The following is a 10674-nucleotide window of genomic DNA, read 5'->3' on the forward strand; positions in this document are numbered from 1 at the left end:
ATCGTAAGACGCATGTTTCTGTGGTGACCAGGCAAAAACTGTTACAGCCTGGCCAGGAGGTTCTGATTCATTGACGTATTCACCAGACATTGCACCTTTGGGTTTTCATTTCTTTTGGTCTTTACAAAATTCTCTTAATGGAAAAATTTCAATTCCCTGGATCACTACAAAAGGCACCTGGAACAATTATTTGCTCAAAAAGATAAAAAGTTTTGGGGAGATGGAGTTATGAAGTTGCCTGAAAGATGGCAGGAGGTAGTGGAACAAAACAGTGAATACACTGTTCAATAAAGTTATTGGTGAAAATAAAAAACTTCTTTTATTTTTACTTAAAAATAGAGCAAACTTTTTGGCCACCCCAATATTATAGCAATATGGGTTCTTCTGTACTACACTCACACCGTTTCTGACCAAATGTAAATGTATGCAGCTTTCAGATAAGACTTGATTCTTCGCTTCTAATTGAAGGAGACATCTGTTTGATGCTTTTGGAAATTAGACAAGGCTATTAAATATATTAATAAATCTTCTACTCTGAGTAATTTAACTAACTTTAAATGACAGGATATTTTAAAGGTTGGGCATTGTGTTACAGGGGATTCCCGGAGACAGAGAAAGTCAGGCTGTGGTTGACCCCCCTCCAGCAGCTACTACTGGGGCTCCTCAGTCTTCAGTGGCTGCAGCCGCAGCAACTACGACAGCAACAACTACAACAACCAGTTCTGGAGGTAAAGTGGAATCTTTTGGATGGGGAGGAAATGGCTCTGAATTCGTACTGTGAAATAATTTCATCTGAAGTATTTTGAAGTCAGGTTCATTCCCAGGGGCTTTAGATTACTCTCAAAGCACATTCTTTATTCATCAGTATTGGAGAAGGTTCCAGAAGAAATTTTACCAAATAGATACAAAGATATTTTTGGTTATATTAAACATCATTGCTCTAGTTTTGGTAAAGAGCATAGTATTCTGAAGCTGTTTCCAATGGTTTCCTCGCCTTGTCTCTTTCTCTCCTTATAAATGTCATAAAATATGTATAATTTCAAAGCCAGTACTGTCTTAGTGGTTATTATACAACCAGGGAAATAAAACCTCAAGAGGTTTAAAATCTTGTATCAAGGGGTGAAAGCAAACTTAAATTCAAGTGTCCACTGGCCAACACTCATATTTCCATTGCCAAAAGTTTGACTACAAAGCAAAGTCTTAGGTAGGCTCACAAATTACTTGTGTTCTCCATCATTCTTCTGTATATTGATAAAGTATTCAAACTTAATTTTGAAGAGGCCAATCTTTGATGCATTTTCTAGTTCTAATTATGGCAGTCAATTCTGATTGACAAAAATTTCTAAGCACTTTTTTTAAAAGATTGTATTTACTTATTTTTAGAAAGGGGAAGGGAAGGAGAAAGAGAGGGGGAGAAACATCAATGTGTGGTTGCCTCTCGAGCGTCCCCTAGTGGGGGCCTGGCTTGCAACCCAGGCGTGTGCCCTGACTAGGAATTGAACCTGCAACCCCTTGGTTTGAAGGCCGGCACTTATTCCACTGGACTACCCCAGCCAGGGCCCTAAGCACTTTGTATACATTCTCCCAGAGGACCAGCTTTTCATTCCTTGAGATTCAGCATGGGAGTAGAAAGAAGAGGCCACAACATTGGTTCAGATTGAGGAGCTGCTCCTTTCAGCAACACTTACTAACTTAGCTTCTGACTCTTATTTTCTTCATCTGTAAAACTGATGTTACCCATAGAAAAATAAATACCTGTGTTTGTGGTCATTTTAATTTGAATGATTATCTTGAATTAAAATTTAGGAAATAACATCTAAAAAATTCTCGTCCATTAGTAACCTCAAAAACACAGTTCTTTTGTATGCAAATTTTGATTTTTATATAATATAACCAGATAAATACCACCACCCCCAAAAGTCACAAGTTCTAGATCGTATACTTTATTTCATACTATTAAATAGTTTTTATTATTATAAAGGGATCTTATTTCAAGTGTTTATAGATTATAAATGTTTGAAATTTGAGGGTCATAATAAAAAATTCTAACTGTAATTGAGTTTGCATTAATAAAACTCCATCTGATCTGCAAACCTGAACTCTTAACTTTTAATTATTAAATACAGGAGTGGGCAAAAAAGTAGATTTACAGTTGTGACTACGTAAAACAGGTGTTATTTTTTAACTTACTTTTTTTTAGAGAGAGAGAGAGAGAAAAAGAAACATCAATTGTTCTTCCACTTATTTTTACGTTGTTCATTGGTCGCTTTTTGTATGTGCCTTGACCAGGGACTGAACCTGCAACCTTGGTGTAGTGGCATGGCCCTCTAACTGACTGGGTTACCTGCCCAGGGTGAATTTATTCTTGTATTATTATTTATTAATTTGTAGTTTTCCATACAAACAACTGTACACTTACTTTTGTCCACCTGTTTTGAATCTCCCAGGAATTCAATATCAAGTTTGTATATCTGAGAACTCAAATTACATATTTTTCTACTTTCCAGTGTCTACTATCTAAATTACAATTAAGCCAGCTCTTCGTGTATGTAATTGCTACTTTTGTTTAAAAACATTTATGTGTATTTTAGGACACCCCCTTGAATTTTTACGGAATCAGCCTCAGTTTCAACAGATGAGACAAATTATTCAACAGAATCCTTCTCTGCTTCCTGCATTGCTACAACAGATAGGTCGAGAAAATCCTCAGTTACTACAGGTGACTACCCAGTGTTAATTTCAGAAGTGGGTTTAGAGTGTATATCACAGTTTGAATGTCAGCGAGTACTCCTTCCCCTCCACCAACATTAAACCAGTCCTCTGAGCTGCTTCTTCAGTAGAATATGGTATAAAGGTAGATGTCCTAAAAAAAGAGTTGGGTTGGGCATGGAGGTTCGTTTGATTTTAGTTGGTCAGATGATGAATTTGGCAACTACTTCATTAAAGAATCTGAGAAACCCTTCAGCAAAGGAACTTGGTCTTTTTTCCCAACCTTGTTATTAGTGGAGCACCACCGCTTAGAAAATATACTTGTAGGCTTAATTAATGTTTAGGTCACAAACTATTTTAGTTTGTACGTCATTGTACTGCCTGCTTGTGTGGAAGACACATGTAGATTTTCTTTGTTCCTATAGTCATGTAGTTTTTTAACATTGATTTTTTTTGGCAGGGTACATTTATGAATGAGAATTTGAATTCTCTTTATTCTTCATTGTTTATCTGACTCAAGAACTGAGCTTCTTTAATAATATACAAGGAATCATATCCTTCCAAAGACTAAATAATCTAGAACCATTCCAGAATATTACAATTGCAAAGTTGTAGCTTCTCTCTTAGTTATATTTAGAATTCTTATTTTCCTGGAGATATTTTATATCAATGTATTGTTTTTCTTTGTCCTTCAAACCACCACAGCAAATTAGCCAACATCAGGAGCATTTTATTCAGATGTTAAATGAACCAGTTCAAGAAGCTGGTGGTCAAGGAGGAGGCAGTGGAGGTAGCAGTGGAGGAATTGCAGAAGCTGGAAGCGGTCATATGAACTACATTCAAGTAACGCCTCAGGAAAAAGAAGCTATAGAAAGGGTGAGTTTAAGTAAAACTAAGAGTTCATTTCTGAGTCACAATAACCACATTCAGGTGCTCAGTATCTACGTGGGGCTAGTGGCTGCTGCACTGGGTAGCGCTGCTCCAGAGGATTTCCATCATCGGAAGTAGTTCTCTTCGAGTCAAGCAGAGCATTTCCCTTAGGAATTGCAGCAAAGACAAGCTCTTCTTAGCCCTGCTCTCCCATCTTGTCCTTGTGAGCCCTAGGGACCAGCAGTGACTACCATTCTAGCATGAAATAGTTATGAATACACTAAGAAACTAAAAATTTCATTGACGTTTTAATATTCAGGGAAAAAATGATCTTTAGTTGTCTGCTTAAATTAAAATTGCCCATCTTTTCATTTATATTTCAGATGTTAACTTCATACTGTCACTAAAATGTAAATTTTATATATATAATATGTATATAATATATAATATATATATGAGAATTCTATAAAAAATTGTGTACAGTAAACATCAGAACCTGGTGTCCTGATTTCTGTTTCGATCCTTACCTGGTCGGCCAGTGTAGGTCATGACACTACGGTAACCTGGTTTTTATGACATTATGAGTAGTCATTCATTCTCTGGCCCCACTGTTAACTTTCGTAAATGGGGAATCATAGTACTTGCCTGTTGTATGAAGTGTTCTGAGATGGAAATTCCATAAAGTGCTTTTTCACTTAATACTTAGAAAATCACCTGGACAATAACTTGTTCTTTGTTTATGATATAAACATATCAAGTGTTCAGGGTTTATAATTATGTATTTTTTAAAAGATACTTTATATCTGGCTGGTAAATGACACTTGCCTCACTTGTTCTATCCTTTTTTTCTAAGTTAGGGTTCAGTTTTTGATTTCTATATTGGAGAAATTTTGTTGCTTGTGCTTTTAATGTCATACTAAGAGAATATTGCCTAATACAAGTTTAAAAGATTTACTCTTGTCTTCTCAAGAGTTTATAGTTATTATTACATTTAAATTTGTAATACATTTTAAGTTACTTTTTGCTTATGGCGTCAAGCTACACCGTTTTGCACCTGGCTGTCCAGTTGCCCCAGAACCATTTATTGAAAATACTACCCTTTTCCCACTAAGTCGTCTTGGCATTGTTACTAAACATCAATTGACCATAAGTGTGAAGGTTTATTTCTGGGCTGTCAATTCTGTTCCATTAAACTGTATGTTTAGCCTATGCCAGAACCTCAGTCTTGATTACTGCTATGGCTTTGTATTAAGGCTTGTTTTGTTCTGTTTTAGGATTTTATTTATTTGTTTTTAGAGGGGAAGGAAGGGAGAAAGAGAGGGAGAGAAACATCAACGTGTGGTTGCCTCTTGCGCACCCCCTGTGGTTCTCAGGCCGGCACTCAGTGCACCGAGCCACGTCAGCCAGGGCGCTTTGTAGTAAGTGTTGCAATCAGGAAGCGAGCACTTCAATTTTGTGCTTCCTAAGATTGTTTCGGCTCTTCTGCATCCCTTGCATTTTCATATTTTTAGGATCAACTTCTCTGATATCCACCCCCACCCCCCCCCCCCAAAAAAGTGGCTGGGATTAGGATATTGTGTTTTTTGGTAGATCAATTTGGAGAGTATTGCCATGTTAGCAGTATTAGGCCTTATCAAGCCATTAGGTCTTACTATGTACATGATTTCCTTTCATTTATTATTAGACATTCTGTAATTTTCTTTCCAAAATGTTCTGTAGTCTTCAGTTTGTACTTCTTGTGTTAGGTTTATTACTAAATATTTTTATTGTTTTTGATGTTTTAAATGGGAGTGTGTTCTTAATTTCATTTTTTGGATTCATTGTTATTTATGTAGAAATACAATTTATTTTGTGTATTGATCTTATGTATATCTTGCAGCCTTTCTGAACTCATGCATCCATTCTGATCATTTGGGTGTGTGTTCCTTAGAATTTTATATATGCAAGATACTATTTGCAAGTAGACATGGTTTTACTTTTCTAATATGGATGTCCTCAGTTGTTTGTTTTGTGTGCTGATTGCTCTACCAGGGGTGTCCATCCTGCAGCCCAACACAAAATCATAAATTTACTTAAAATTTGAGATTTTGTGATTATGTGTCGCAGTGTATTTAATGTGTGGGCCAAGGCAACTGTTCTCCCAGTGTGGCCCAGAGACACCAGAATGTCGGACGCCCCTGAGCCTCCTGTGTATCGATCAATAGTAGTGATGAGAGCCAACATGCTTGTCTTATTTTGGATTTTAGGAGAAAATATTTCTTTTCACTATTAAGTATGATGTTAGCTGTAAGTTTTACTACATTCCTGTTATTTGATTGAGGAAGTTTTCTGCTATTCCTAGTTTGTTGAGTGTTTTTATAACAAAAAGTTTTTAGATTTTGCCAAATGCTTTTTCTGTGTTTAAGCTGGTTGTGTAGTTTTGTTCCTTTTCCTGTTATGTGCTTTATTAATTACTGATTTTTGTATGTTGGACCAACCTTGTATTTCTAGGGTGAATCCTAGTCAGTCGTGCTATCTATAATCTTTTTTTATGTTGCTGGTTGGGCCTGCTAGTATTTCATTGAGGATTTCTGCATCTGCATAAGAAATACTGGTCTGGTGTGTATGTCTGCTTTTGGTATTAGTGGAATAATATTAGCCTTATAGAATCAGTTGGGAAGAGTTTATGAAAAATTGGTATTAATTTTTCTTTAAGCAGTTGGTAAAATTCAGCAGTGAAGTTATCTGAGCATGGTTTTTCTTTGGAAAATTCTCTAATAACTCATTCAGCCTCTTTACTTGTCATAGGCCTCTTCAGATTACCTATTTGTTCTTGAGTCAGTTTTGGTGTTTTTTGTTTTTCTAGAAATTTGTCTGTTTCATGTAAGATACCTAATTTGTTGTTCATAATATTTCCTTTTTAACAGTTTTTATTTCTATAAAAAATAGTAATGTATTCACATTCATTCCTGATTTTAGTAATTTTAATTGTTGATCTAAAGGGGGAAAAAGCACTAACTTTTGGTTTTGATGATTATGTTATGTTTCTAGCTTTATTTATTTTCTCTCTGGTTTTTATTATTTTCGTCCTCTGCTTGTTTTGGAATTTGTTTCTTTTATTTTTTAGTTTCTTAAGGTGGAAGCTTAGGTTGTTGACTTGAGGCCTTTCTCTTCTATGCAGACGTTTGCGGCTTTAACCTTGCCTGCAGGCACAGCTCCGCCAGCGTCCCATGAGTTTTGCTTCGCGGTTTGGTTTTGTTTGCGTTGTGGTTTTGTTTTAATCCCCACCTATTTGTGTATTTCTCAAGTTTCCTTTTATTACTGATTTCTGAGCTCATTCCATTGTGGTCAGAGAACACATCTTCTATAATTTTAGTTCTGTTAAATTCATTGAGGCTTGCCTTATGGCCTAACATGGTCTTTATGGAGAATGTTCTGTGTATACTTGAGAAGGACACACAATCTTCTGTAAATGTCTGTGAAGTCTAGTTGGTTTTTTATGTTGTTGAGTTGCCCATTTCCTTTCTGGTCTTCTGCCTAGTTGGTGTATCCCTTCTTGAACATGGGGGCTGTTGAAGTCTCCATCTGTTATTGTTGGATTGCCGCTTTCTCCCTTCAGTGCTGTCCATTTTTGTTTCATCAGTTTTGGGACTCCTATATATATATAATATGTTTATAATGAAGTCTTTCTGCTGCTTTATCATCATAAAATGTCCTTTTTTATTAGTAACAATTTTTATGTTAAAATCTATTTTGTCTGATATTAATAGTCACTCCAGCTCCCTTTGTAACTGTTTGCATAGTATGTATCTTTTTCCATCCTTTTACTTTCAGCATATTTGTATCTTTGAATCTAAAGTGTGTGTCTTGTAGAAGCATATAGTTGGATCGTGCCCTATCTACCTTTCCCTTCAGCTAGCCCAGCTTTAATCTGGACAAGACCTAGGTAACAAAATCATTTTTTAGTTTCTTCTCCTCTCATGGATGAATAATCCTGCTGAATTGGGACTTGTGCCCAGTTTTCTAAGGTCATTTCTTGATACAGTCTAATATAAGGCTATTGAGACTGTTGAGGAGGGGGTTCATAAATAGCATTTGGTAGACAAATATGTAGGTTCTAATGAATTAGGTCTTTGAACTTAGTGTTTAAAGACTTTGAAAGCAGTGATTATTGAGTCACAAGTGATTTTTTTTAGTAGGCTAGGAAAGCAAAAGTGGCTGTAAAAATTAGGCACATAAAAATAGAACACCATAAATCTTGATCTCAGAAATATCATGTAGTATCACTAACAATTGCCCGTTTTTCTTGTGTGGAGTGTTCCATGAAGCAAGGAGATTGAGAATGCTATTTGATCCTAATGAAAGACAACACTTTCTTTTTTTTTTTTTTTTTTTTTTTTTAGAAATAAATGATAGATATTTATTCAAGGGTCTTGGAGTCTGCAGACTGGGAGTACAGCTAGGCAAAAACTGAGAAGTGTCCCAAAGGAAGAGAAGTTGAAAGTTCTTGTAGCAAAAGTGAATTCTTCAGAATTATCAGTCCTGCACCCGTAGCCCTAGGATTGGTCCAGGACTGCATCAGTCAGCTGTCAGGCCGTCAGGTTGATGGATGCCAGGTGGTTGAGATGGGCGGCAGGAGTTCGGGTCAGTTCCCAGGACCTGGGTAATGGATGCCAGGCGGACATATATGTGAGTCCTTCAGTGCTTAATCAGGTGGCCTGGATACGTGAGTCCTTCAGGTGATCATGAGAGGGTTACCTGGAGGTCCAGATGACAACACTTTCTTTACAAACCTGAGGTGTAGTTAATCTCATCTCCAGTTGCTCTTATTCAAATCTTCACCTTTCATACACTAAAAGCCATTTAATTTACAAATTTCTGTAGAGTCATTTATTTTTAAACCGCCATAGTAAGCAGCTAATTTTTAGTGTTAGTGCCAGTTGGTGTTAGCAAAGTGCCTGTTAGTCGAGTAGCTTTAGCCGGGAACAGGGAGTTTGGTGGGTGGGTGTCAAAGGAAAGGGTCTAGTTCCGTCTGGCTCCTTGGGTGGGACAGCAACCCCGTATTCAGATAGGGGTGGGTTCCTGTAAAATTCTCACGAGTTTTCTTGTGTCTTCCATAGTACATTTTTCAAGTGATGATCAGTCAGTAGTGTTATGTTGGAATAATAATGTTTTTCTTTCTTTCTTTCTTCCAGTTAAAGGCATTAGGATTTCCTGAAGGACTTGTGATACAGGCATATTTTGCTTGTGAGAAGAATGAGAACTTGGCTGCCAATTTTCTTCTACAGCAAAACTTTGATGAAGATTGAAAGGGACTTTTTTTTTTTTTAATCTCACACTTCACACCAGTGCATTACACTAACTTTGCTCACTGGATTGTCTGGGATGACTTGGGTTCATGTCCACAATACTTGGTATAAGGTAGTAGACGGTTGGGGGTGGGGAGGGAGGGGTCTAGGATATAGGGCAGGGATAAATACAGTGCATGTCTGCTTCAGTTAGCAGATGCTGCAGATCCACACAATATGTAAAATAGACAACCAAAAACCAGCTTTTGCAGGTCTTTATATCTTGTATAAAACAGTAGGTAATTTCCTAGTTTCACTCTTTTTAGTATACTAGATCCAGAAATTTAGTGTAATGCCCTGCTTAATATTTCTTTGACTTAACATTGGTTTCAGAAAGAATCTCTGCTACCTAGAATCTACAGTCTGTATTTCATGGCAACACTGGATAATGGCTTTATGAAATTGAAAAAAAAATTTTGGAAGATCTATAAACAGAAATGCCAAATTATTGATGGTTATTGTTGCTGCTTCAAATAAGTATAAAATTAATGTCAAGAAAGCCCATTATTTCATGTTAAATACTTGGGGTGGGGGAGGGAAGAAGGGGAACCTTTTCTTAAAACGAAAATAATTACTGCTATTTTCAAATCTCTTGATCATTGAATGTGAGACCCTTCTAACATGATTTGAGAAGCTCTATAAGTATAGGCAGAGTTATTTTCCTGTTTACATTTTTTGGTTTGTTTGGGGGGGAAATTGGTAGGTGTCTAATTACTGTTTACTTCCTTGTTACATTGCAGTAAAAGTTTTAAAACCACCATTGCATGTTTGCTTTTGATGTATCCCTTTGTGAAAATAGCGCTTTGGGGCCAATGGAGCAACACAACCTTCATGCTCCCTCTCTCCCCTTCCCTCAGCAGAAACGTGTTTGTCAGCAAGTCGTGAGTTCAAACTGCTGCCTTTTTTTAAACCCCACAAAATGCTGATTCAGTTTAAAATTAATGCAAATGTTTCAAAACTGGGTTTCTGATATTTGTAAATGTTTTTCCTTATTAGATAAGAATGTATGACCATTAAAGTCATTAGGATTATATTACTTTCAAAAAGAAGAGGTGGACAGAACTATAATCCTGCACCTTTTATTGCATTGGAAAGACTGGTGAAATCTTTTGGAAGGGTTGGGAGGTGTGGCTGGAAAGAACTTTGGAAAATATACAATCAAGATATCTTGTGGCATATTAAAAGAAAAATCTTAATAGCAGTGTTGGCTTTTATTTGGATTTTTTTTTTCATCTCAGTTTTTTCTTTATAATCTCCCTCATTGGCATTATTTGACCATAAAGAGGGGGCATATGTCTACTTGTCCAGTTTTTCAAATATAAACAAGACTATTTAAAGAAATTTTTTTCCTACCATCTGATACTGAGTCAAGATGATGAATTTGCACAGATTTCACCCTGCATAATCACTTGCAATAATCTTTAGTATACCATTTTGGGGATAAATTTTAAGCTTTTCCATCATGCACTCGTAACCTGTCTGTTTAGAAAATAAATGAAATCATGATTTTTTCCCAAAAATGTTAATCATTAAGTTAATCTTCATATGTTTATTATTCCTTAAACCAACAGGCCTTTGGACTTTGTATTGCCTGTATGTTTTATGATGAACCATGCACAATATCTCAGGAGAATAAAATGAGGATTTGTCAATCCGTTCGTCTTTCAAGGCAGAGGAGTTGGGAAGAGGGTGGCATTTCTGGTCGGATTGTGGAACGCTTCCATTTTACGACATTTTATCTGCTACTCAATCGTTCGGAGATAGAGAA

General features: G+C 36.4%; 1 protein-coding gene across 1 annotated transcript in view; it reads left to right on the top strand.

Moving 5' to 3' along the window:
- Window positions 1-10192, top strand: part of RAD23B (RAD23 homolog B, nucleotide excision repair protein) — a 52621-nt gene extending 42429 nt beyond the window's left edge. The window contains exons 7-10 of the mRNA XM_028511082.2: window positions 596-728; window positions 2592-2719; window positions 3415-3585; window positions 8754-10192. Coding sequence (XP_028366883.1) covers window positions 596-728; window positions 2592-2719; window positions 3415-3585; window positions 8754-8867 — 546 coding nt within the window. The 3' untranslated portion in view covers window positions 8868-10192. The remainder of the gene's footprint in view (window positions 1-595; window positions 729-2591; window positions 2720-3414; window positions 3586-8753) is intronic.
- Window positions 10193-10674: the final 482 nt, after the last annotated feature.

Source organism: Phyllostomus discolor, chromosome 3, assembly GCF_004126475.2.
Source record: "Phyllostomus discolor isolate MPI-MPIP mPhyDis1 chromosome 3, mPhyDis1.pri.v3, whole genome shotgun sequence".
In the NCBI taxonomy this organism is placed as follows: domain Eukaryota; kingdom Metazoa; phylum Chordata; class Mammalia; order Chiroptera; family Phyllostomidae; genus Phyllostomus; species Phyllostomus discolor.